The 25,537-nt window shown below is 40.2% G+C and overlaps 3 protein-coding genes across 4 annotated transcripts; 1 reads left to right on the top strand and 2 right to left on the bottom strand.

The window, feature by feature from the left end:
• Positions 1-266: 266 nt before the first annotated feature.
• On the bottom strand, positions 267-15,878 carry tom1l2b (target of myb1 like 2 membrane trafficking protein b). 2 transcript variants are annotated; one of them, XM_079657567.1, is made up of 15 exons: positions 15,744-15,878; positions 15,228-15,312; positions 14,402-14,480; positions 14,073-14,222; positions 11,835-11,969; positions 11,577-11,723; positions 10,537-10,653; positions 10,257-10,390; positions 10,049-10,100; positions 7,716-7,923; positions 6,794-6,917; positions 5,446-5,521; positions 4,422-4,481; positions 3,180-3,216; positions 267-2,482 (listed from the first exon to the last, which is right to left on the bottom strand). In XM_079657567.1, exons 1-15 carry the CDS (start codon positions 15,793-15,795, stop codon positions 2,334-2,336), a joined length of 1,605 nt encoding a protein of 534 aa, XP_079513693.1. In that variant the 5' UTR covers positions 15,796-15,878; the 3' UTR covers positions 267-2,333. The 2 variants fall into 2 exon arrangements, with proteins under 2 accessions (XP_079513693.1, XP_079513694.1); XM_079657568.1 differs by lacking the exon at positions 4,422-4,481.
• A 187-nt stretch (positions 15,879-16,065) lies between these two features.
• Positions 16,066-20,530, bottom strand: atpaf2 (ATP synthase mitochondrial F1 complex assembly factor 2). Its single transcript, XM_079657571.1, has 8 exons — positions 20,162-20,530; positions 20,018-20,062; positions 19,652-19,800; positions 19,154-19,251; positions 18,736-18,816; positions 18,507-18,619; positions 17,458-17,573; positions 16,066-16,936 (listed from the first exon to the last, which is right to left on the bottom strand). The coding sequence occupies exons 1-8, from the start codon at positions 20,277-20,279 to the stop codon at positions 16,799-16,801; spliced, it is 858 nt and encodes a 285-aa protein (XP_079513697.1). The 5' UTR covers positions 20,280-20,530; the 3' UTR covers positions 16,066-16,798.
• Positions 20,531-20,834: 304 nt separating this feature from the next.
• LOC307023905 (glucose-induced degradation protein 4 homolog) lies at positions 20,835-25,346 on the top strand. The gene is made up of 6 exons (XM_079657572.1): positions 20,835-21,094; positions 21,474-21,533; positions 21,837-21,944; positions 22,375-22,476; positions 22,579-22,709; positions 24,056-25,346. The coding sequence occupies exons 1-6, from the start codon at positions 20,909-20,911 to the stop codon at positions 24,117-24,119; spliced, it is 651 nt and encodes a 216-aa protein (XP_079513698.1). The 5' UTR covers positions 20,835-20,908; the 3' UTR covers positions 24,120-25,346.
• The last annotated feature ends 191 nt before the right edge of the window (positions 25,347-25,537 follow it).

Raw genomic sequence — 25,537 nt, 5'->3', positions numbered from 1 at the left:
CTACTGTCCCTCAGGCACACCCCTCTCTCTCTTTTTGACCGGGAAAACGCTCCAGTGACCGAGGCTGAATGTGTGGGGCCATGTTGTGGGATGAGGCGATTCCTGAGGACCAATGGGGAAAGGGTGAGGGGCCCATGGGGCCTCAGGAGAGGGTTTACTGCAGGTCAGCCTCAGATATTACCATCTGAAGAGGCATGGTGGTATGCCAAGGAGAGGGCTGAAGAGGTGGCACTGCAGAAAACCAAATGAAGACGCAGGAGTTCGGACACAATGCTAATGTTTTATTAGAGTTCATGCAGGAGTCAAACAACACAAAGAGAAATGAGGCAGAAAGCAGCAGTCGCACAGCACGGCCTCTTTTATCAGCATCTCTGTTCGTAAGGTCCGCGACGGACAAAGACACGGTTTGTTCTGATGCTGAGATTCAGTTACAAATCACTGACGAGCTCACACGGATAGAAACCAGGTCAAACAGGAGAGAAACAACATGTATTTCTTTTTTTTAAAACACACATTTGGAGGCTTCTTTCTTGTCTTTTTTTGAGATAAAATGTTCCTGCGTTACCGATCTCACACACACACACACACACACACACACACTCACACACTGAACACTAAAACAAACAGGGAGAAATGAGGTGTCCCTTTCAGAAATGTGCAATGTTGATGCTTTGTTACAGGATAGGTAACGCTGTGAGTGAAATCAACAAAAATATGTATTCTTCATGCGATAATTAGTGTGATTGACTCCGCCCTTTTTAGAATACTCACATAATCAAGAACCATTAGCCAGCAGCAATGTATATATAAAAAAAGGATTTTCAATTAAACTCTATTAACACTAAAACACATGCCGTTATGACAATCCCTCATTCTCTCCCTTTTTCTTTTGCACAATAAAATGATCCAAAGACATCAAAAACAAAACAGCTGAATAAATTAGTTCTACACTTTTGCTCAAAAGTATTTCCCAACTCATTATTATTAATTACATCTGTTGATTTACAGCACAGGTTGAAAGCTAACGCGCTGTCAGAGTGCACGCTTGTTTCTAAGCTTGTCGTGATTGTGTAACATGTCGCATTTATCGTTGTTAAATATCTCATTTCTAAAAACAAATGCCACGCGGAAAGGTCAGGCCCTTTTTAAAAAGGTGTTAGCGCGAGGGAATAACGGAGAAAATGCACAAATGAAAATGTGCAAACAGCTTTTGTAGTGTGATACTGAACTCTCATTACAGCGTGTTGAACTCAGACCAAGAGAGGACCAGTTACGTAAAGTTAAACATAATTATCCAAGTGTTTTCCAGCTTGATTCAAAAATAAAAAGCAAATTTTTGGTCCTCTAAACTGAATTTCAAACCGTAAATCACACATCTAACGAATCCACAGTAAATGACAGCATGTGTCTTTTTAACTCATGACAACTTCTCAGCAAAAAAAAAAGATAAAACTGAGATATTTAAACGGCATTTCTTTCAGCAGATTGAATTATCTCCCTGCAAAAATTAAGACGGCAGCTTAAGGTGAATAAAATCTCTCCAACATCATGTGATTTTAGAGGAGGGTAAAAGGACACATCTGTCGGTTTGGTGCGCAATCATCCCTATCAGGAAGGGAAAAAACGGCATTCCCTTCTTCTTAAATTAATTTAGTAGATTATCAAATGTATACTCTTCCCTTTTGAAAAACCCCGCGAGGCACATCCCTCATGTCAGAGCAGCTGGAAGATAAACCCCTTTTTCAAAAACAACATTAAATCAACATCTCTTTTTAAACATCTGTAGCTTAAATATACACACGACTAATAAACGTGACATTTGTCATTTACAGATTTACAACTCGGACTGACTTGCAAAGGGACCGATACAAACACCAAAACAATATCATGTCTCTCAGTGGGCAATAACGACCTATCTGGGGGGGGGGGGGGGGGGGGGGGGTTTCGATAATTATAAATTATTTTGGGGGAGGGGGGTTTAAATGCATGCTTTGAGGGTAAGAAATCCTACTTAGAAGGACAAGGAAAGCAGATTTTATAAAATGTTAGCTGCGACATGAAGCTCTGCAGTCCACAGCAGGCGGAGGGATATTCTTCACACACAGAGAAGAAGGAGAATTAAAGCGCGCTGCCTCACAGTCTCCATCCTCTGGTGGCGTAGGAAAATAGGCCTTTGTTTGGTTTTGGAAATGAACAGCATGAACGATTCCCTTTTCTTTAAGGAGTGTAGTGTGAGTGATAACCAGAGCGGAGGTGGGTGTGTTTAGTCGAGTCAGTCTGTCCTTGGTGGTGCTGTTCGGCTGGTTTTAGGCTGGGGGTCGGAGGTCAGAGGTCTACATGGCGAACAAAGCGTCCTCCGGTCGGTCTGGTTTCTTGCGGCTCGGGGTCCCCTGCGCTGCGCCTGGCTCGCCGCGGGGGGGCGAGGGGAGGCCGGGGATCATCTCCGAGGCTTTGGCTCGCTCCTCCAGGAACTTATCGAACTCTGGGGGGGGGGGGGGGGGGGGTCGAATCAGAGGGAGGAGGACGAGGAGGAGGAGGGAGAGGAGGATTAGAAAGGAGATGTTGGAACACAGCAGGAAAAATACTGAAGGTGGCGGTCGTGTTTTTTTTTTACTTAGGAAGTAATTATGTTGTTGTTTGTTTTGTCCGTGTCCCCTTAGGGGCTCCATAAACAACAGTTTCAACAACAACATTAAAAAAAGACACATCCCATTCATGTCTATATAGTCATGCTATAGTCAAAACTGCTTTTAGAAATTAACTTATAGAAACAAGTGTGTGCAGACAGACTGACAATCAAAACTGACAACCTATTAATATATCAAATTAAAAGTGTGAATTTGACAAGTATGCTAAAATCTGGCCCAATTAAAAACTAGATTTTTAAAAAGCAGCACGGTTCTCCAGGATCAAATGTATCCCGATAAGCACGCATTACCATATTTGTATGAATGACTTCCAACAATTTAAGCCATGCGAGCATTTGACCTGCTATTCTTTGTTAACTTATGATGACATTCTTCATCAAAACAAGAGAGAAAGTATTTCTGAATTGTCCTTCACATCATTCCTTAACGCCATGACGTTTTCCACTGAGTTAAAGAGGTTAGGAAAAGGTCACAAGACCCTACTATTTGATCCCAGCCCTGGAGAGAAAAAGGAGATGTATGATGTCTTACCTTCGCTGGTCACGCCTTCTTCCCCTTCATCTCCTTTCTGTGGAAATAAAAACACCACGGTCACACCTGGGAGTCACTTTGCTGAAGTTAGTCCACTGAAAACCACCGCAAACAAAACCAAGCTGTGCATGTGGCCATTATTATTATTATTATTATTATTATTATTATTATTATTATTTAACACACACTTACCACTTTGTATTGCATTACAAGGAGCCACTTACCTGTCAGAACCACTTGCCCAAAATTGAAAAAATAAATTAAGAAATAATAATAATATTGGATTTTTAAAATTATTTCCCATTCAATGAATACCAAAACAAATCCACCAGTTGAATGTTATTAGTAATCAGTACTGCAACACAGTCTCATCCATTTGTGTGAAATGAGCATGAACTCTTACAATGCTTCATATTTATATATAAATACAATATGCAATATACTTTTACTTTCTGGATGCTTTCCCACTACTTTCTCCATGCTACAATTATTGTTTTTTAAATACTGCTAAATATTGTTATCCACTTTGTACATTTTAATTTGCATATTTCCATCTTTAAAATGTTGTGCATGGCTCTTATTTAATATTTTGTTACTTTTGCTGTAACAATGTACATTTTCAAATAAACTAGTAAAGGTATTCGGATCACTCATTCTCGACCACTAACACCAAATGATACATGTTTTAAGCTTAGGCTAATCACACAATTTGGTTCAGATGTGCTCTCTTAGATACAGTTCATCTACTGCTAGCTCCTTCACTCATTTACTAAATGAGTAAGTGGCCTTCAGTCGTTAGTTAAAGATTGAGCAACAAGAAATATTTGACCGCATATGCAGCAACAACTACAAATAAAAACAGTAAAAGACACATTTTATCTAGGTGTTAAAGCTCATGAATTATAATTTTTGTAATGATCAGTTTTAAACAACTCAGTGTCTGTTACGATATCTCAGTGTCAGACTAAAACCAGATTATTTAAACGTCTTTTAGAGGGAAAGCTGTATGCACATCTGCATTCAAGACCTCATGCTCATTTTCACAACGTCATCATGTCAGTTCGTCTCCACACAACACATGCTAGTAACTTTGAGTGATCCACCATGTTACAGTGTGATTGGTCAAACGTGAGGAAATGTTATGGAGGAGGAATGTGTTATGTTCTGGGTTGAGAGAAAGTTGGGGGTAAATCAGAGAGGAGAGAGAACTGCAGGCAGAAATAATAATCATGATGTGCTCACCACATCAGTACACAGCCACTCCTCTATGTCATCCATGACAGAGGACTGGCCTCCGACACCCTGAGGGGCCGCATCGAGAGGTGTGGGGGGGGGGGGGGGGAACATAAAATATGACTTAAATGAACTTTTTAAATCATAAGTATTTCGTGAGTCAAATAAACAAAGAAATGGGGATGTTTGTATGGCGTGGATCATCACACACAGTGACGATAATGGAGTTCATATGCAGGAGAATCCACTTAGAGCTGGTGATGAGCAACTGACAGCACAGCAGGTCCATGCAGATATTTCTTACACAGTCACTGACCCACAGAGCTCATGAAACAAACGCTCAAGTGTCAGGTGTGACAGCAGGGCAAGTGACGAGGGTCTTGTTAGTAAAGGTTGCAAAACAGCTCAAAATAAGTAGCCCTTAAGATCCTTGAATAAAATACCTTAAAAGATACATGCACAAACATCTCGAGATGTAGCCTGAATACTTAAGATATCTCTTTCCCGCCCAGTCTACAAATCATATTATTTTTGGCACGTGGCAACCCAATTACTGCCAAGCAAATACCAACTGAACGGGACACACTGCATTTTGTTTTACTCACTTCCACCATCTGTCATTCCCGCTACTTGGGATGGTAACTGCAAATATCTTACAGAGATTCTCTTTGGTACTCGAAGCAGCTACTGATTCCCAAACAAAAGTGATCTTTATGATTTGTTTGATCCTGTGCCGTTAAATGAAACCTTCATCATACCCAAAGGCAAGCAGAATTGCAAGGTGAAAAGAGGCTTGTACGATCAGAGCCGATGAGGTCCCTTCTTTGAAGCCATTCGATTGTGTTATCAACATTAGCTCATAATGTTAAAGCAAAAATGTGTCTGTTTCTATTTCAACTTTGTGGTTAGTAGCACAAGTCAAAGCGTGGCGCACATACAAACACACTCTGAAAGTTGTTTGTGTGATTTTGAAAAACACACGGTAAGATTTAAAGCCCACGCTGGACATAAAGCCTGTGTCACTGAGACTCACCACTCCTGCAGTCGGCTGCTGGACGTCCAGAGTTGGGGGGGGGTCTTCAGAGGTGATGCTGTCTTCTGCTGTAGTCCTGAGAGAAACAGGTAAAGAGTGGATTTTAGAATCATCGCTTGAATATCTATTTTTACAAATTAATCTGCAGATTTGAGCCTCAAAATGACCTCTGAGAGAAACTTAGAGGTCCCCTATCATGCAAAATCCTCTTCTTCATGTCTCTTATACATCAACATGTGTCCCCTCTTCTTCATGTCTCCTCTACATCAACATGTGTCCCCTCTTCTTCATGTCTCTTCTACAGCAACATGTGTCCCCTCTTCTTCATGTCTCTTCTACATCAACATGTGTCCCGTCTTCTTCATGTCTCTTCTACATCAACATGTGTCCCCTCTTCTTCATGTCTCTTCTACATCAACATGTGTCCCCTCTTCTTCATGTCTCTTCTACATCAACATGTGTCCCCTCTTCTCCATGTCTCTTCTACATCAACATGTGTCCCCTCTTCTTCATGTCTCTTCTACATCAACATGTGTCCCCTCTTCTTCATGTCTATTCTTCATCAACATGTGTCCCCTCTTCTTCATGTCTCTTCTACATCAACATGTGTCCCCTCTTCTTCATGTCTCTTCTACATCAACATGTGTCCCCTCTTCTTCATGTCTCTTCTACATCAACATGTGTCCCCTCTTCTTCATGTCTCTTCTACATCAACATGTGTCCCCTCTTCTTCATGTCTATTCTTCATCAACATGTGTCCCCTCTTCTTCATGTCTCTTCTACATCAACATGTGTCCCCTCTGTGGAAAGAGACTCTGAAAGTTTCAGGAACAAAGATTCTCTCTCTTTTTGTCCTGATCCATTTCTATAAAAACCTGTCTGAAAATGAGCTGATCAGATTTTGGTCACTTTATGATGTCATAACGATTTTTTGTCTTGTGTACACCATTAGCCAATCAGCAACCAAGGTAACCCCCCCCCCCCTCCCACCTTATCACCTGAATCTCCTCCTAGAGCACCATTGTGTTCTTTGTAACCAAATGTCTCTCAGAGGGGCGTGGGGAGGGGCTCCTTATTTTCATCTAAAGTAACAGACAGAGAATCAGCTCTTTGGAAACAGGGCTGAAACAGAGGGGATTATGGGTAATGCTGCAATGATCTGTTTGGTGTTTCAGACAAACACTTCAGAGACATGTTTTGTATATATCTGAGACCTGTAATATATTGATGAAAAACAGTATAATAAGGGACCTCTAAGTTCCACTCTGTATCTCAAACAGCACACACTTTAAACTCTTCTGCCTAAAATGTGAAAACAGAGTTAACGATGAATTTCTGAAGTCCTTACGTGATGCGTGGTTCGGGCTTGGCTCCGGTTCTGGTCTGAGCGAACACGTCGAAGTCATCCTGACCCGGCGGCTGACAGCTGGACAGAGAGCTCAGGGTGCTGCTCACACTGTCAGCTCCCATGTCTGGAGGAAACACACACTTTATTGTCTTGAACTGCATTAATAACACATTTAATAGAGAATTGTCTATTCTTTTTTTTAGGTTTGTACAGAGGCTTTTTTTCTTGAAAAGGCTGTCTTTAGGAAAATATCGAGATGTCCTGCTTTTTGTTTTTAATAGCAGATTGATCTAACAAAACTGGACATTTAAAAACATCCTTTAGGACGAACATTGTTCACAATTTTCAGACACTATAAATAAATAAATGTAGAAAAAAAACTGATGATTTATTGATAATGAAAATAATGACTAATTTACTTTTAAGTGATATTTTTATTCCATTTGATCTTTGATTGCACATTTTACTTCTATTTCTTATGTTCGTAGAATGTTTAAATGAATATCTCTTATTTTCAATTGTTAATCCTACACTATTACTTTAACTTATTATGTTTATATAAATATTTTCAAACGGAATCGAAAGATAACCCTTCTCTCCCCATTGACTTCAATACACCATTTTTCCGAAATAAGGTCCCATGGGTCGGAAGTAGATGGGCGGGACTTCGCCTCTCTATTCTAACTACTCGGGACCCCCCTAAAACTGCATGACGTTTGCTTCTAAACCCCCACAACATTCATTATGCCACGGAAAACGTTAAAACTTCGCCCAGAAAGTCATATGTGTCGTCTCAGTGTGTGTGTGTGTGTGTGTGTGTGTGTGTGTGTGTGTGTGTGTGTGTGTGTGTGTGTGTGTGTGTGTGTGTGTGTGTGTGTGTGTGTGTGTGCGTGCGTGCGTGCGTGTGTGTGAGTGTACGCACCGAGGCCGGCCAGGCGGGAGGCCAGGGTGGCCGGAGAGGAGGGTCTCCCTGGGGGGGCGGTGATGGAGGGGGGCAGGCTGGTTGGGGGCAGGCTGGTGGGGGGCAGGCTGGTGGGGGGGGCGTTGGGCACGTTGGGTATGTTGCTGACCACCGCCGGGGAGCCGGGGCCGAGGTCGATCAGGTTGTCCTCCGTGGCCTCGCTCAGGACCTGAAGGACAGGAAACTGATGAGAAACCTCGAGTAATTCCAATCCCCCCCCTATGTGCAATATAAATACCATTACCATCATTACAAAACACTCTGCTATATAACATCTGCAATATTATTATTATTATTATTCGATAAATAACGTGAAATCACACAGCTACCACTACGGTTTTTGCACTACACATTTATTTTATTTTATATTCTTTAACTTTTAATGCTGTTTCATTTCTCTGTCTGTCTAAATAATAATACTGTTAATAGTTACATTTCTTCTGTGACCGTCTGTGTTTCCTGTAGTTATTGAATTGCTCTTTTTACTGCACTGTTAGTGTACAGTTTTATTATTATTGTGCTGCTGTATTTCTTGTATTTTTGTAACTTTGGCACAACAATGTCCTTCGGGGTGAATAAAGTCTTATCTTAACTTAAGGCCGAGGACGAGACAGAGCAGCAAAACAAATCCTTTGGTGCGAAGCTAAGGACAGGCAGGGTCATACAGCACAGATTCATTGACTGTGTCGGGGGAAAGGAAATGTAAAAAGATGAAGGTGCGTGATGTGAATAAGTGAAACATGGTTAGCTTCAGGAGAGCATGAAAATGTCTGTAACTCAGGGTAGCAGGGGAGTTCTTTTCTGAAGTACTGTTTCGTAAGGGCATTCAAAGAATAGCTTTCGATATTAGACTGTTGTTAAATGGTATTCTGTTGTTCCTAAATGTGCTTTAAAGAAAGACAATCCCCTTAAGAAAGTAGATGTACAGTGAGGTAGGAGGAGGGGAGCAAAAACATTTAGAACATTTTGTAAAACCCAAACCATGATGTTTGATGTAATGCAAAACATGACACTAATAGTAGGAGAAACAATAGCTTCATGTGTCACCGTCAGTTTGTCCCTAGATTTCCTCATATCTTTGGGGATAGTCAAAACATGCCATATGGGGGTGATGGTTATAATATGGAGGAGGGACCCATATTATTTAGCCATGTTTCGTTGTGGGGGAGGGGGGGGGGTGACGCTTGGCTTTTAGGGACAATATTTTCATACTTGCCTGTCTCAGCTAGCCACAGGAGAACATAAGAACACACAGGAAGAGACAGTGAATACCATTAGCATGCTGTGCTGCAGGGACACAATGTAATGGTATGGACACTATGGAAGATATAGCATGGCTGATGAACTGGAAACCCAATGAAGAGCTGTGTGTGTGTGTGTGTGTGTGTGTGTGTGTGTGTGTGTGTGTGTGTGTGTGTGTGTGTGTGTGTGTGTGTGTGTGTGTGTGTGTGTGTGCGCGTGCGTGTGTGTGTGGATGGATTCAAGCAGAATATATCTCTACATGAAATTCGAAAAATATATGACATGTATCTTTTACTTATTGAATGCTGTAGACTTTTGCACTTTAAAAGTTAAGTGAAATATAGGAGTCTAAAACCTTCCTACGCAGCCACCACTGAAATCTAAATTCTACAAATCGTGTATTACCATTAATAATATCAATAGAGTAGCCTAAACTTCATCTGGTGAAATGTGAAAGTGATTCTGAGACTGGGCTTTCAAGAGGTCTTGGTCTTTTGTCCTAAATCTTAAAGAACCCTCGTGGGGTACACCGCGCTCCTAAGCTGTGACAGGACTGCTGATTGCCTTTACTCTGGCTCAAACATGAGTGGATCTTTAAAAAAACAACCAGCTCTACTTCAGAACTTCCCCAAGAGCCATAACTTTTTCTTTGCATTGACTAATGTATTACCATAGTCAAGGTTTCCCCCTACAGGACAGAACTTAAACGGCCTGCTCCGACTGTGTTGTAGAAAAACAGTGGAAGATCAAAATGAATACCAAAAAGATGTGTGTTTGTATTTTATTAAGAAACGAAATGTCTTTGAGTGGTTTCCATTTAATCAGACATGTAGATGTGTTAAATCGGTAGGTAACAGACAGATCGTAAAGCCTGCCCTGGTAATGTAACATGCACGTCCACATTACTGACACTGAAAGATGCCAACATCAGAGGGAGAGGAAACAAAAGCACAGAATAGACAAAGGACTGTTCGGAGGACTCAGACACCGAGGTATTTTAGTGATGCAACCATCGGGTGTTATTAACCACTGAGTTACTAACGCTGACTCACCCCGTTGTTGGCGCTCTGAGCCGAGGACCTTCCAGATCTAAACCTCTCATACCTGAGGCAAAGAAAAGGCAAAATAAATTACAAAGACCTCTCTAAAAATATACCTTCCCCAAATGTGAGTAAACATACGACATCAGGGTAAAGATGAGTTTCAATGTGCATACGTATTATCTCCAAAAGTTGCACCTGGATTGGATTGTTTTCTAACCTTTCGTAGCGTAGGAAAATGTTGTTGAGGTCATCGTTGACATGCAGCAGCTCTTCAGTCACTGACTCATTGGAAACACAAGAGATGAGCTCCATGATCCTCTGCTGCATGGATCTACAGGTCCTGTTCAGCTCCTAGACACACAAAGGCATAGTCCTTTCAGATGAGTATTTTCATAATGCTTTGTGTGTGTCTGACAAATCTTATCCCGTAGGTTTGCTCAAGCACAATTTAGAACGCACACACGCACAGGTAGACCCACACACAAGTGTTTCCTTGCCTGTAATAACTCGTAGTCTGAAGCGTCCTCCTGGCCCGGGACCATCTCTGTCAACATCTCCGACATCACTTTAGTGTTTCCACGCACAACGTCCAGCTCACTGCGCAGCCGGCAGATCTGTGTGAAAGAGGCAACGGGTGTTTAAGAGATCAAATGAACAGTATTGCATTAAGACAGGGAATCCAAACCAGAAGTACCATTGAAAGCGTAACTAATAACTCATCTTAATTCAACTTATAATGTAGATTATGCTTTGAATAAAGTGTGGTAAGGATCTCGATTAAAAGCAAGAAAAGGCTTACAAGTCTTTAGTTAACTTACACGAGTCTGATTTAACTGAAAAAAAGACCATGTGTTGCGATTAAGAGTGTATTTAAATTTGTGAGTGAGAAAGGATTAGTAATAGACGGTGAAAAGTCCCAAATAAAAAGTTTAATTAGTTAAAGCTAAAATGTGTTTCGTAAAGTAAGCTAAAAGTGATAGATTAACAGAGAAAACAGTCAAACTAAATGTATGAATGAGTAGTTCAATAGTTAGCTTAAAGTACGAACTAAGTAGTGAATAAACAGTTGAAATGGTTTCCTAAAAGGCAATGGGTTCACTGTTGTCTAAACTTCCACTTTCTATTATTAATACAAACACAAGCTTAGCCTAGCAACACTGATCCAAAGAGGTCGGCTGAGGGCAATGTCACTTTGCAGCAGTGCATTCAAACTCGTTAGTATTTAATCGTTTTGATTGGTCAGGTTGGACAGGTGGAGAAAACCTTTTTTTTCTTGCATTGAACAAAAGTAGATACCTAAAATGATTCCTTTTATTTTAGAGGACACTGCAAGCTGCCATTGGGTGATTCCTCATAAGATAAGTTAAGTTAGTACTTTATTGATCCAAATTTGGGAAATGTTTGTGTTGCAGCATCATCACAAGACATGGCATTGTACAATGAAAATTAAAAGACATTAACAAGAAAGCAGAAAATATACATGTTGAATTTACAAATGAACAATAACAAGATATAAAAGCAAGGTATCATATATTACCTGTTCAGGTGTGGGATTGATGGAACCAGCGGCTTGAAGGACTGGGACCTGAGGGGCGATGTAGGCCGGCGGGACGACCTGTGGGGGGGGCTGAGGAGGGGAGCTGAACTTATGGAGGGTGGAGTCTCCCTCTGGAGCAGATACCAACTAGGAAGTAAGAGATAATACATGTGATAAAATGCCTCGGGAAAGATTATCTTCACTTTCTTGGACTTTGCACAGAAACGTCGGCACAGATCTTAGTGTGATGCCTCCTACCCTCTGAGGGGTGTGTATCGGGGACAGGGTCTCCAGCTCTGACAGCGGGAACTCAATGCCTTTCCTCTTTAGCTCCTCATAGACCTGGACCACGCCTGTGAGGTCTGGACTGCTCCTGAACGCATCGGCCCATGCCTGGAGTAGGGAGAATTAGAAAATAATTAAAAAGGAAAGAGAGAGCGACTGAACAAAACAAAAAGCAAGAGGTTAAGAGAGGGCTGACAAAGCAAACAAAGCATGGGAACAGAATTGTTAAAGAGACCTCTGATCCTTATTGTTTGTTTGCCTTCCCTTTCAGTAAACCACAAAGCTATTGGTTTTTCTGTCTAACCAGTATGCAGGTTAAAGCTAAACTCAGCCACTACAAGAGCTAAAAACCATGACACACAAGGGCTTTTAGACTTTTAGGTAGGGCTGCTCAATTAAATCCTATTTTAATCGCAATTACGATTTTGAAAACAACATAATCTAAAAAAAAAAAAAAAAAATGTATTGGTTTTTCAGTTGAATTATACTTAAAGTTCAGGGTAATCAACTGTTAAAAACACTTTTTTTTCAATAAATGTTTTCAAAGTAAATGAATAATCGTTTTTTAATAATCGTGATATCAATTATTGACCCAAATAATCGAGATTATGATTTTTGCCATAATCGAGCAGCCCTACGTTTAGGCTGTCTGAAATGTTTCCACTCAGTCACTCCCAACTGAAAGCCTTTTTGAACTAAAACACAGCTTCCCTACTTAGTGTGAACAATTCTAACCAAAGATGGTGGGAGACGGAATTGATTTGATGGAATATATAAACGTAAATAAGAAATATTAACCGTGCACACTTCCAATGTAACACATTAACGCCTCAGGGATGAGACGGGCAGTTAGACAGCTAACTACACAAAATCAGTCTGCTGCACAACTGGATATAATTAATGGGAAATCTGGATTATGTGTTACGTTTTACAATATTGTTTAGAAAATTGGCCAGGAACAAAAAGGCAGATTTATGCAACAGGCAGTATTTTCATTCTTTGCATAACTTGAACTCAATGCTGTTCTTGAATGTTTTTAGTGAAAATATGTATATTAGTGCAAGTTTAGCAAGAATAAATGTTGCCTTTTGGTGTGTTTGCATTATTGCAATCAGTTGATATATTCCATGACCTTATGCACACTTTAATCTGCTTTCATTAGATCATTTGCCCAAAGCAGACCTAAGTAGATCTTGAAATTAGCACCTTTATATACTGAATTGAACCGTGAGACACTGAAGGATTCACACTCCTATTAACAATACTTTTGCCTTAACCCTCAGATGCATAAGTGGGTCTTTTTTGACCCGGTGAGGTGGTTTTCTTGAAGTATCTTTGCAATTAAACATTTTTATCATTTCATATTCCAGCTATTCCTCAAAAAACATGTTTTGGATATCATGCCATTCAAATTTTTTATTTACATTTTAAGAAATTGTAGTTTTTGTATTACTACCCCAAGCTTTCCATAAGTGGGTCAAATTTGACCCGCATGCATTTTCTATGGAATCCTATGGGAAAACGTTTTTTTTTCCAAATGTAAAAAAAATTCAAAAATTATAAATAGTGAAATATTAAATATTAAATATTTCTAGTGTGAACCAAAATATAATACTAAATATTAAACAAGTGATTTTTCTTAACCAAAAGGAAAAAAATTGGATAAAAACACATTATTCTAATGCGGATCCTTTTTGACCCACTTATGGAAGAGTGTGGGGTCCAGTCACCCGGGCATCTAAGGGTTAAGGGAATACTGCTGTTCGGTACATTTTCTAACACCAGGCAGTTTTCCAGCTGAACCTCCTAATGATGAGACAAACAAGATACAATTAGCTCCTCTCCTCTGTCTCACAGCTACTGTTGTGCCCCCCCGCCCCCTCCTGGATCCATGCTAAGCTGTAGTCACATGGTTCCCCTGGTGGAAATAAGAGCAGCCCACATGAGCCTGCAGCGTAACCCGAGCCCTGACAGGTAACTAGAGCGGCTCCTGGCAGAAGCCCTGACGACACAGTACTTTACCTGAGGCTCTGCCTGGGGATGACATGACACACACCCCCCCACACACACTTTACTAAACACCTTCAATGCAAACCTGACTAAACCTCTCAATAACTGACTTACTCAGAGATACCAGCCCTAAGCTTTATGACATGTACAACACAAGGCAACCAACCTACCTACACACAAGCCACCTAAGCGTTATCTTACCTGAATCAGCGCGAGTACTTTGTCTTGTACGATTGTAGGCGGGTTGTTTTTAGGGGAGATTATTTTAACTAGAACGCCATCCACAAAGTCCCTGCTAGTGATCAATGCATGAAAACGATGGCCGCAGTTCTTCACACCCGTTTCCAGGACCTGATGGATGCAGAAGAGAATCATTCATGAATCACTTTGTGTGGCCGAGTGTTGCAGAAATGCAATGGAATTATATTTTGGATTGCATATTCTCAGTGAACTTTGGCGTTAGAGAACAAGACAACATGAATACTTGTATTACTGTAACATGTAAATAAAGCTTCCTCTAGCCCACTCACCGTTAAAGTCAACATCACTTCCCGATAGTTCCTGTTTCCATTCAACCTCTTCTTCACTGCTCTAATGGCATCTTTTGGCCTGCAGACACAAACAGAAAAGCACATATTTAACACACTGGAATAAAAGGATTACCACATGTTTTACATTCTTGGTAAGTCATTCGAAGCAGAGCACAGACGCCTGCCAAAAACATAATGGGTGTGGGCTTAAATGGCATTTGTAAATGGCCTTTGTAAATGGCCCTGATAGGATGATAGACACAACAGCAAATACCAGGCAAAAGAACATATCAATGATTCTTTGACTTTTTTTTACATGCTCTGCAATATTGACAATGTGTCTGTTAATCTCTATGATAGTAATAATTAACTTTTGGATTATTTCACCACTGTTATCAAATCAAAACAGCCTCGGAGCAGTGTGCGAATCACACCCCTTACGTTCCCCAGAGAGAAGAAAAACAGTAGAATCAGACATCTTTTTATAGACTGCTGATATACTGGTCCACTGCATTAGACTAGAACCAGCTAAGGCAGTTTACAACCTACTATTCAAACAGTGCCTGGCCAGCTCAAAACATCCAGTACAAGGTTAATGGAGGAGTGAGATAAGCACTGAGGCCTGACATAAATCCACTTTACAAAGCCAGGGCTTCTTCTCTTAGGACACATATTAAGAAAATACTTTAATAGCATATATTTCTACAGCAATGTAGTATATCAACAGCATAGGATCAAGGAAGACAGAACCGCACCTGTGTATATCAGAAGATAGTTAATCAATAACATTAGGATATTCATTGCTTTTCTTTCCCAGGGTACTCACCCATCCTCTGTTTCATTGATGATGTCACATATTTCCATATTAAGGGTCCAGTCTTCATTTTGCAGAGAGCCATCAGTAGCTCTCTCTGGAAAAAGATAAGTACTGTAGTCAGTTACGAAAATAACCTTTAAGGACGACTAAGGTAAACACAGCAGACCAATTATAAGGCGGTGACAAGCGGCAAGCTAGCTTAAGCTAACGTGGCTTACAGTCCTCCTTTAGGTTATTGACTTCGTTATTGTTGTTAACAGTGAATATACGAGTATATACTGAAAGAAAACAGACATCAAGTCTTTGTAGGTATCGCTAGCACAATGACAACACATGATACGGTTAACTACCAACGTTAGTTAGCTAGGCGGCTAACGGTCCAGCTGTAACTCATTCAGAGACCTTAGCATGCTAAATGTAGCTAGCCGTAACGCCTAATGACTACCGCACAATATAATACACATTTCCAGGACATAATTATCAACCTTTGCGAGTTGTCGCTTCCTAAACATCTGGTTTACATACCAATGCAATGCCCCACAGGGGTACTGTAAGGATTTCCCAAAAGGAACTCCATCTTGCTCGACAACAAACAAGTCAGTCCATGGGATGATGATGATGATACATGACGAAACGTCCCTTAAGTCCCGCCCACAGAGCAACGTCATTGGCTAAAAGATCCTGACCTTTAGTGTGATTGGACGGTTAGAACATCCATCATGACAGTTGGGTTAATTGTAAATAAAATAATAATAAAACACCAATGAAATTGCTTTTTTATGACCGTAGCACTCCTTCGAAATGATACAGACATTGAATATGCACATTAATGACAGACATCTACAAGTCTTTTGAATTGTTTGGTTTTTAATTCACAATAAAGTTTACTGACATTTTCTTTACAATAGGTGGAAAGGGCACAGACAAACAAGTCATTCTTTGAATTTATTTCCAGTCGGGAAAGCAACAACACCTTCAGCACTGTATGTGAACATGACTACTGTATGAGGATGCAGAAAATATACTTTTCTGCTTAAATACTACTTTTTGAAGAAACAGAACTGTGAAGTGGAGATGATGCTAATCCATGTACATGATCTTTTACCTCATTAGTTACCACAAAAAAGCCAAAATACCTAAAACATGAATGAATTTAAATTACAGAAAATAATTGGAATGCAGTATGTTCCATCTGTTGCTCCTATTACAATAGCATATGCACTTTGCAGTATTCAAATGTGGCAGACAGAAGGCAGACATGGAGTTAACATTCATCCACCAAATAGACAACAGCATTAGTCATAATCCTCCTGAAACCATGCGCAGTGCCCAAAATGTCACGGGCAACTGAGAACCGGCTGGAAACTCGGTGAGGGGTGGCACACTTGGCAGCTGCCACGTATAAACACTGCAGAAAGATAGCCAATGTTTTCAATGGAGTGAGATGACTCTATAACAGATCACAGACACAGCAGCTGTCACTGCTAAACAGAACAAGCAGGGTGTATGTGTGTTTGTCTGAATGGATAAAGAAGCATGGATAAACTGAGGTGTTCTCAGTTTAAGGGCCCACACACTTTTCAATTCTGCATAAGTTTGCGTTTGACAGTTGAACTCTCAGATGAGAGGTGAACAAAAAGAGCTCCAGCAGCAGTCCGTGCCCTCAGCTCATAACTTTCGTAGTCATGGGCCCACTCCACGTTTCCCCAGTATTTTATCTGTGCAGGAGGGGGGAAAAAAATGTAAGATGACTATACAGAAAATAATAAGAGTCTCTGCAGGACAAGCACCATGTCATCCTTAGTGTTTCTTCATTGTTACACTGAAGCAACTTTATACAGCTGTAAAAGATAGAACAAATGATAATGGTGATGATGATGATGATGATGATGATATTGGGATCAATAAAGTACCATCTTATCTTAACAGCTACCAGCATAGGGTTCATGGGTAAAATGTAAAGAAAACAGAAGAGGGCGCCGTTCTTCCAGAAAAAAGCAAGCAAACTTTTTGAGTTTCTTGGCAAAGAGAAAAGAAAAACACTTCCAACAGCTCTTCAATTGAGCCACTTAAAACTTTTACCGCAGAAGCAAGGACTGTAATAGCAAGAGAAGTGATGGGATTTTTCAGGATTGTCAGAAATACTAGGTCTCATTTGTTTATGGTTAGTAAAGAAATATGGTAAACAACGCTGAATAAAAAAAATGTGGTTGGAAATTGTAATCTGCTACCCCCCTACCTGGTATTCCTCCTCCAGTCTGGAGAGCAGCACAGCCTGTTCCACACTCAGATGTCTGTCAATCACCCCGATCGCCAGGACAACAGACTTCAGCTGGGTGATCGCAAACTCAAGCCCTGCACAGGAGAAACCATATTACTGTATAGCTCAAGTATACTTTAAAAGCTTATTATAATACTCATTACCAAAGCAAATGTACGTAATATCACAATTATTTCCCATGTTTTACAAACACCTTAAGTGTCTTCCTTAGATACATTGTCAGCAAAGTATGAAAGATAATATTTAGCACTACAGGTAAATCATCTAAACAAAAGAGCAGATAAGAGTGCTGCGGGAATGAGTTTGAAAATCAAGACATTTGGTAACTTTCTACATTGGTAGCATTGTAAGAAATACAGAATACCCCAAACTTGAATTTTGAAGCATTAACATGTCTTTAAAAAGTTGGCTGCTTCCAAGACTGTTGTTTGATACAGTTACTTTCTGCTATTATCCAAAATCTGGTGAAAAAAATCCCACTGGCTTTATGTTTTGAATTAGCACAAGGCCATCTTTTAGGTTGGCCTAGAGCAGTGCTTCTCAAAGTGTGGTCCGCAGACCACTGGTGGTCTGTGAGCGCCCCCTAGTGGTCCGTGAGTATATTGGTAAAAATTTCACATTTGAAATAAATGTATTTATTTAAGTTTTCCGCACTCTCGCAGGAATATCTCCGCAATGGAGCGAGTTTAAGTTTCACTTTCGATTGCATGATATAGCCCAGCGCAACACCTTCATCACACATGTTGCCACTTGTTTGTACCATTTTCAGGCGATTTGTAAATAACAATGTGTTTTTGGATATTTGTGGAGTTAGGTGGTCCGCGAGTGTTTTTTTATTGGTTAAGTGGTCCTTGGTATGAAAAAGTTTGAGAAACACTTGCCTGGAGCAGTGTTTCTCAAACTCTTTCATACCAAGACCACACTTTGAGAAGCACTGGCCTAGAAAGATATACCATCCATGCAGCACTCTATAGTTAAAAATGCTTATGTCGGATCCGTTGTTTTACCTGTCATGGACCAGAAGTTGTAAGACTTCAGGTGTTGCCGAAACGTGTCTTTTGTTTCCTTTGGAATCTCAGGACCCAAAATATTGGACGAGGATCCAATAGTGACATTATATCTGCATAGAGTAGAAGATAAAGACAATTAGAAAAAAGTGTATTACAATAGCCTAATTATCAAGGTTTATATCCCTGTATGTGCCTTTTTTACTACAAAACCTAATGCTGCCGTTACCTGTTTTCAATCCAGTGCAGAACAGGGTCCCACTCATTCTTCTGCAGCTCAACCAAACTCTGGGGCTCATCTACTCTGTAACTGCACAAAACATAAACACCATTAACTTTTCAATACACAACTGAAAGGGTCGCACTTTAAACAATTTACCAAGAACTTCTGCAAATAACCAAAAACAGGTAAAGTCAACAAGCTATTCACAATGCAGGACAGCACATCTTGAGAAGGAATCAAGTCAAGGATTAAATGACAAAATAGTCCATCTAAAGCAGTCATTACATGCATGTATGGCTATACTGACCGTAAATCTAGAGTGTTGACACTAGCTCCAGCTGTATAAGTGATTTACAAAAAACTTGTTATCCCTTGAAGCAATATAATGCTGTTGCAAAATGGAATAATTAAATAAGTTGTTTACCAGACAGTATCAGTTTCCAGGAACTTCAGGGCAGCGCTGATCATTTGCTCCTTGGTACGATGGGTAGGATTGTCCAGAGCTGTGTTGCAAAGTGTAGTCTGCAGGAAGAATTTACAACATTACTCTTTCAGTCAATTACGTTTTTAACTGAACATATTGTCTTAGGAGTAGAAAAAAAAACTAAAAACCATGGCAAAAATGTGTCTGCGTCAATACACTAAAAGAAGGCTTCTCATACATCTTCAAAAACTATCGAGTGTCACCTAGAGCTAGTTTTCTGGTCTCAAATTCTTCTCACATTCGCACATTAACCTTCAACTTATCATGACATGTAAATCAACACATTGCATATTTTTCAATAGCATTGAAGGAGTCCCAAATGCATAATGTATGTAATTGAAAAACACAAGACAAGAATATCAAGAAACACTCAATTGGGCTCTGATCCAATGAGGAAGACACTTTAAACCCCCTTCTAGTTCCCAGTCAAAGTCGTACCAGGTGCATTGTGTAGTACTTCAGTGTGTCCTTTTGAGCATCCCACTCGGTTGCCACAGCGATGGCCATGGCTTCATTTGGTGCTGTGAACAGCTTTCCTCCAGGAGTTTTTAATTTCCTTCTGTCTAGGTTTACCTCATATAGACCACCTTAATGAAAGTGAAAACAATGTTAGAGAGGCAGGAGTAAAGCATAGCATGGACTTAAGTGGCTTGCTTAATATCAAACGCATTAAATGATTAAAAGTGCTCCTTTCACCAACAAAGACACCTAGGAGGAACACATTTAACAGTGGAGAGTGCTTGTTTCTACACCATCTAACTTAGTATTCTCAATCAAATAACTATCATACTCTGTTTGACGTACCTTCACTTTGGGATATACTGACATCTTTATAAAATCTTCTTTTTTCTGTAAGTAGCAGAAATCATCACATCAGCACAAAAAGGTTAAGTTATACAATGTATTGCTGCAGCAGATTTTAATCAACATTTAATTGAAGCATCTTACCTGCTAAGGCTGAAGAATAATTCACAGCACACCGAAGCTGCTGATTTCTTGGGCACACTTTATCTGGAGAGAGGATATTTCCGAGCGGACCCTGAAGTCTAACAAGCCGCCTAAACATATTTGCAGTTATGTTAAAATGCAATGTTATTAGGAAATGCTAGCTGACAGGCTAAGCTACTAGCCGTTTCTGACTGCAGTTCGTCAATGAATTAAATGCCACATTTTAAACGAGTGAATATGAATGCAAATTAGCAGCAGTTCTTGTTGATAATGTTTTGCCTATCTGTATAAAGTGATGTCTCTATTCACTGCTTCGTATTTCTTCCTTTGCAGCTCCTTCGTTCAAAAGCATGATGCGTGTGACCTTCTGTTACTAGTAAGACAGCGAAAAATGTATCACAGTTGGGAAATGTAGTTGTATAAGTACTTCAAATCACCGTAGTACTTCTGGAACAAACTACACTCAAATATTCCCATAAAGCCTTCCGCACGTCGAACCAATGAGCGTTGAGGATGTTACCAAGGTGAATTCAGTTGGCCAATGAGAGCGCCCGATTCTGCTGGCTACGGTGCCGCGTCGAAGTCCACTTACTTTTCTGGAAGCGCCTGGTAAACTAAATTGTGGAGGGATCGGGGGTTGATTTGAATGTTGTTGGACCTCTTTAGTCCTCTCCGTAGACAACGACAGAGTCCATCGCTAAGACGGCAATCGACTGCGGTCGGTGCCCAAACCAGCGACCGGGAGCCATGCCTGTCCCCGCTGGATACCTCAGCCCCGCCGCGGCCTTCTCATCCTCGGCCTCGCTTATCCCTCCGCCGCCGATAAACACCCAGCAGCCCGGTGTTGTCACCTCGCTACTGTACAGCGGCTCCAGGTTCAGGGGCCACCAGAAGAGCAAAGGGAACTCGTACGACGTTGAGGTTGTTCTACAGGTGAGTCTTCTTAAAAGTAGATATTTTTGTTATTTAGGTAAGCTGTCAAAGGGGGGTATTTGGTGATCTGTCAAACGGGCGGTGTGATGATTGACAGCTGGGGAATCAGTGAGCCCTGTGGCCTGTGGTTGAGTAACTCGACTAGCTGTCCATGTAGCAGGGCTAGCTAATGTTTACTAGCATTTTCAACCATAAGGAGACATGTTATTCAATGTTACCATGGAATATATTAAATAATAGAGGTGTAACCATGTTTGCCTTCTGCATTGTTGGAAAAGCCATACCAACCTTATGTCTGTTAAATTCAAATGACAACAGAGCCACTGATATGAGGTAAATGTTCCCATTCTCAGTTGTTGATTGTGTTTTTCCTTCTAAGCATGTCACCATGGAGGATTCCTACTTGTGTGGCTACCTAAAGATAAAAGGACTGACAGAGGTAAGTGGAGTAAATCAATTTGTTAAAGACACAAACGTATGATTTATACTGGATCCTATTATAAACACTTAGCCACTCTAGTTCCATGTTAGGCTACTATAGATACTACTATCCTACAGTATCATGCAAATCCAACAGCATGACAACAGTGATTGAAGATAAGCAGTTCATATCAGTATATGTATTTCAGTCGTCAAATTCTAACCTATAATCTTTTTAAATAAACAAACCAACATTCATCAGATGAGTTGCACCGGAGCAAAACAAAACACCAATCTCTTCCTGTTGCGTTCACTCTCGCAGGAATACCCGACTCTGACCACGTTCTTCGCTGGAGAGATCATCAGCAGGAAGCGGCCGTTTCTCACTCGGAAATGGGACGCAGATGAAGATGTGGATCGTAAGCACTGGGTAAGGAGAAAACATGTTAATTCATATTTAGAGGTGTATACCAAAGATTTAAACACGATACAATTATTAGAGATATCAAAAAGTCTGCAAGGATTTGTTTCCATTATCATAATTAGATTTTGCTCTTCCGGGTACTAAAAAAACATATTCTTCGTGATAAAATGAACTAAAAATACTTCTGTTCTTTTCTATAAAGGGCCACATTTGTCATGTTTAAATAGCAAATGTCGATCAGTTAGGAATTTCAAAATGAGTGCATATCTTATGTATCAATGTTTGCAATTTGCGACATTGTAACTGGATTGTTGATCATTTCAGGGATATTTTAATTCACATAAATAGATTGTTACACTCTATTCATAATCTACACACAGACTCTACATCTGGCTGGCTTACCGTGCCATAATCCGTTTTTCTTTTTTATGTCTAGGGCAAGTTCCAGGCCTTCTACCAGTATGCAAAGACGTTCAACTCGGATGATTTCGACTACGAGGATCTGAAGAACTCGGACTTTATTTTCATGAGGTGGAAGGTAAGGTCCAGCCTAAATGGAGCTTGACCATATGTTCAAGTAAGTCACCGCACATGAACCGCAGCTGCTGCTCTTCCTCACCCTGTCCCTCCGTCCCCACAGGAGCAGTTCCTGGTCCCTGACCACACAATAAAAGACATCAGCGGAGCTTCTTTTGCCGGGTTTTACTACATATGCTTCCAGAAATCCACAGCAACGATCGAGGGCTACTACTACCACAGGAGCTCTGAATGGTAAGGCAACACAACACTAGTTACGCTGAGGTGTAGAGTAGTAAGAATTTGCGGGATCAGAGCCCAGACTGGCTGGAAAATCAGGGTTGGGGAAATTCCTTAACACAAAAAAAACCATTTTGCTTTTGTCAAAGTGCCCTTAATTCTCAAATTCCCCTTGCTCAGATTATTGGTGAAACTTAGGCTGTGTGTAACCATTTATATGCATGAAGAAGAAGAACGATCTAACTCTCAGTTTGCTGCATTCGATGAATATGGTCGCTCTCTGCTTATAAGCAAAACACTGAGGCCTGCTTGTCCTCTGTCATAGTCTTCTCAATCTCATTTGACATTCTTTGGCTTTTTTTTCAAATCCTTTTCCACATTACGGTTTGGCTTTTGTAACAGCCCTCTGTGTTCATTCCATTCCGTTTATTTGTTTTAATTCCCTTCTCTGGACCAAAAATACTTGGAAGCAGTTTTGTTGAATGATACACAGCCAGCAATAAAGTCATACTTGTAAGTGTTTGGCATTATTGAGAGGAATGGAAACAGTATTAACTGCAATGTGAATGTTGTTATGGACTTATAAATAGCTTGTTTATAGGATACACTCTGTGCTCTTTGCTGCCTTTTACCAAACACTGGTGTCATTTCGACAAACCACACTGAAGAAAAGGCTGCATATGAACCTCCACTGTGACTTTGTGTTCCTTAAACTCAGCTTTTATTGCCTGTCAAGTGTCGACATCCATCTTTTGACTAAATATTTTTTTTACAAACTTAATGCAGTTGTGTCAGAACAGTCAAACGAAATATATTTTTTCACATAAGCTCATTTTAACGCAACAACTAAATGCCTGATATTGTTTTACCTGGCCTGGTGATCACATATGAAGGCAAATGACATCTAATGTACACAAGTTCATTTCTAAATTGAAATACTTTGAACGGCTGTTGTAGAAAAAATAGATCAGAAAAGGGGTTTGATTTCATACAAAAATCTAAACGATTGTGTCTTTTTTTTAAACTGGACAAATACTTCTTTTTTTTATATCTGAGAAGTGCATTTTGATAGTGAGCTTATTTTAGCTATTGACGGCTGGAAATGCATAATTTTCACGGCTTGATGCAGTCTGAAAGCACCAATGCAGAAACACTGATGACTAATTTCCCCTCTGTGGGACTAATAAAGGTATTCTGATTCTGATACATCATAACCATGCTTTTCAATATGTGATAACCATGCTGAGATTTACATGGGATTTGAACCTGTAGTCCTTTTTGTTTGCTTTTCATATCCAACCCTATGTGTACCTCTAACACATACCTATCCTAACATACACTGTGTTGTTGTCCGGCTGCAGGTACCAGTCTTTAAACCTCACCCACGTCCCCGAGCACAGTGCAGCCATCTATGAGTTCCGGTGACCCCGGCCCGGCGTTGTGGATCTTTTATTTTTCATGGACAGAGACTTGAGGTAAAGCAGAGGTCTGCAGATGCTGCTGAGGAGGAAGAGGAGGAAGAGGATAACGAGCAGGGATGGGAATAAAGGCTTTGGAGAAGTGAAAAAGTCTAACGTGTTCCCAATGGGTGGATATCGGACAAATGAATGTATGGATGAGAAGAAGGACAAGAAAGTGGAGATGTGCTCCCTGGCTGGAGCTTTTAAAGTAAGAAGCAGCAGCAGCAGAGACTGGGCGTGGCTCATATAGCGTGCCCCCTTTCATCATTTAACGTCTGGTTTTTAAATCAAACGCATCTCAAGAAACCGTACAAGCTGAGTTGGGATTTCCCATCCTCGTTTAGCGACTTCCCTCGCTGATACCGTTGGACGAGGATTCCTCTGAGGAGTCTGCTCTCATTAACACGAAAGAAAATCGCCAAGGAAAAATAAAAGTTTGGGTTCTTGATTGATTGGAGGTTTAATCAGCCCTTAAGCTAGAACGACAGTATTTTCTTTTTTAAGCTAAGCTGTTTCTTTATTTTGTCATTTGACTCTTAATGATGGACGCAGAGTGATGCTTTTTTTTAAAGCTGCAATGTGAGGAGCTTTTCCCCCGTGTTCATACAACTGCTTGGGAGATTATTATCACATGTGATTGCTGTGGGTCTATTGAGTTACGTTTGCACAGAGATGGTCTATATGTTAATAATGCTTGCAGTCAGGATGTTACACTCAGCTGTTTTTAAGGGTTTGACTGTGAGGGGAGTTCAGAGCCAAAACAATCACATAAAAGTATTCATAAGAGTATTTTTTTTCCCCTGCACTCTGCGTTAAACAAAGAGCTTTTTACTCCCTCATGTGTCATTTTAAATTAAGATCCCCACCATCCTTTTATTTCTGTCCCTTTGACTATGCAACACTTTCAACATGGCACTGTCCAAACACACAACCTGCAGTTTTCAGAGACAACATTTTATTCTATCCTCATAGTATATGAAAGAATCTATCTTCAATAAAGGAAATATTTTTGTTGAATTGCCTTTGAAAGCACTCCCTAAATCATGTTCCCTCCCCATGTGATTGTGCCATGTTTCTAAAGCTTATCAGAGTTGTATTATAACAGTGTGTTTGTTTGAGAATAAGCCTGGATTTGATTGATGGTGTGACTGTACAGAATGGATTATGAATTTTTAAAAATCATATCAAATCATCTTTTGACGTGTCTTGCTTGTTTGACCGAAATACATGTTTTAAGTGATATTTTGAAACCACATCTTATGTCAATTATGAAGTGATTTAAGCTATCCATCCTATACAGTAAAAATAAAATGTTAACTACTTTTCAACATTTACAACAAGTACCAATCGCAAAACCCAGTTTGGAAATAAATAATAACTATT

Source organism: Notothenia rossii, assembly GCF_949606895.1.
Source record: "Notothenia rossii genome assembly, chromosome: 11".
Classification (NCBI taxonomy): Eukaryota; Metazoa; Chordata; class Actinopteri; order Perciformes; family Nototheniidae; genus Notothenia; species Notothenia rossii.
Note: the sequence above shows the minus strand (reverse complement) of the source record. Positions and strands in the feature narration are given on the sequence as shown.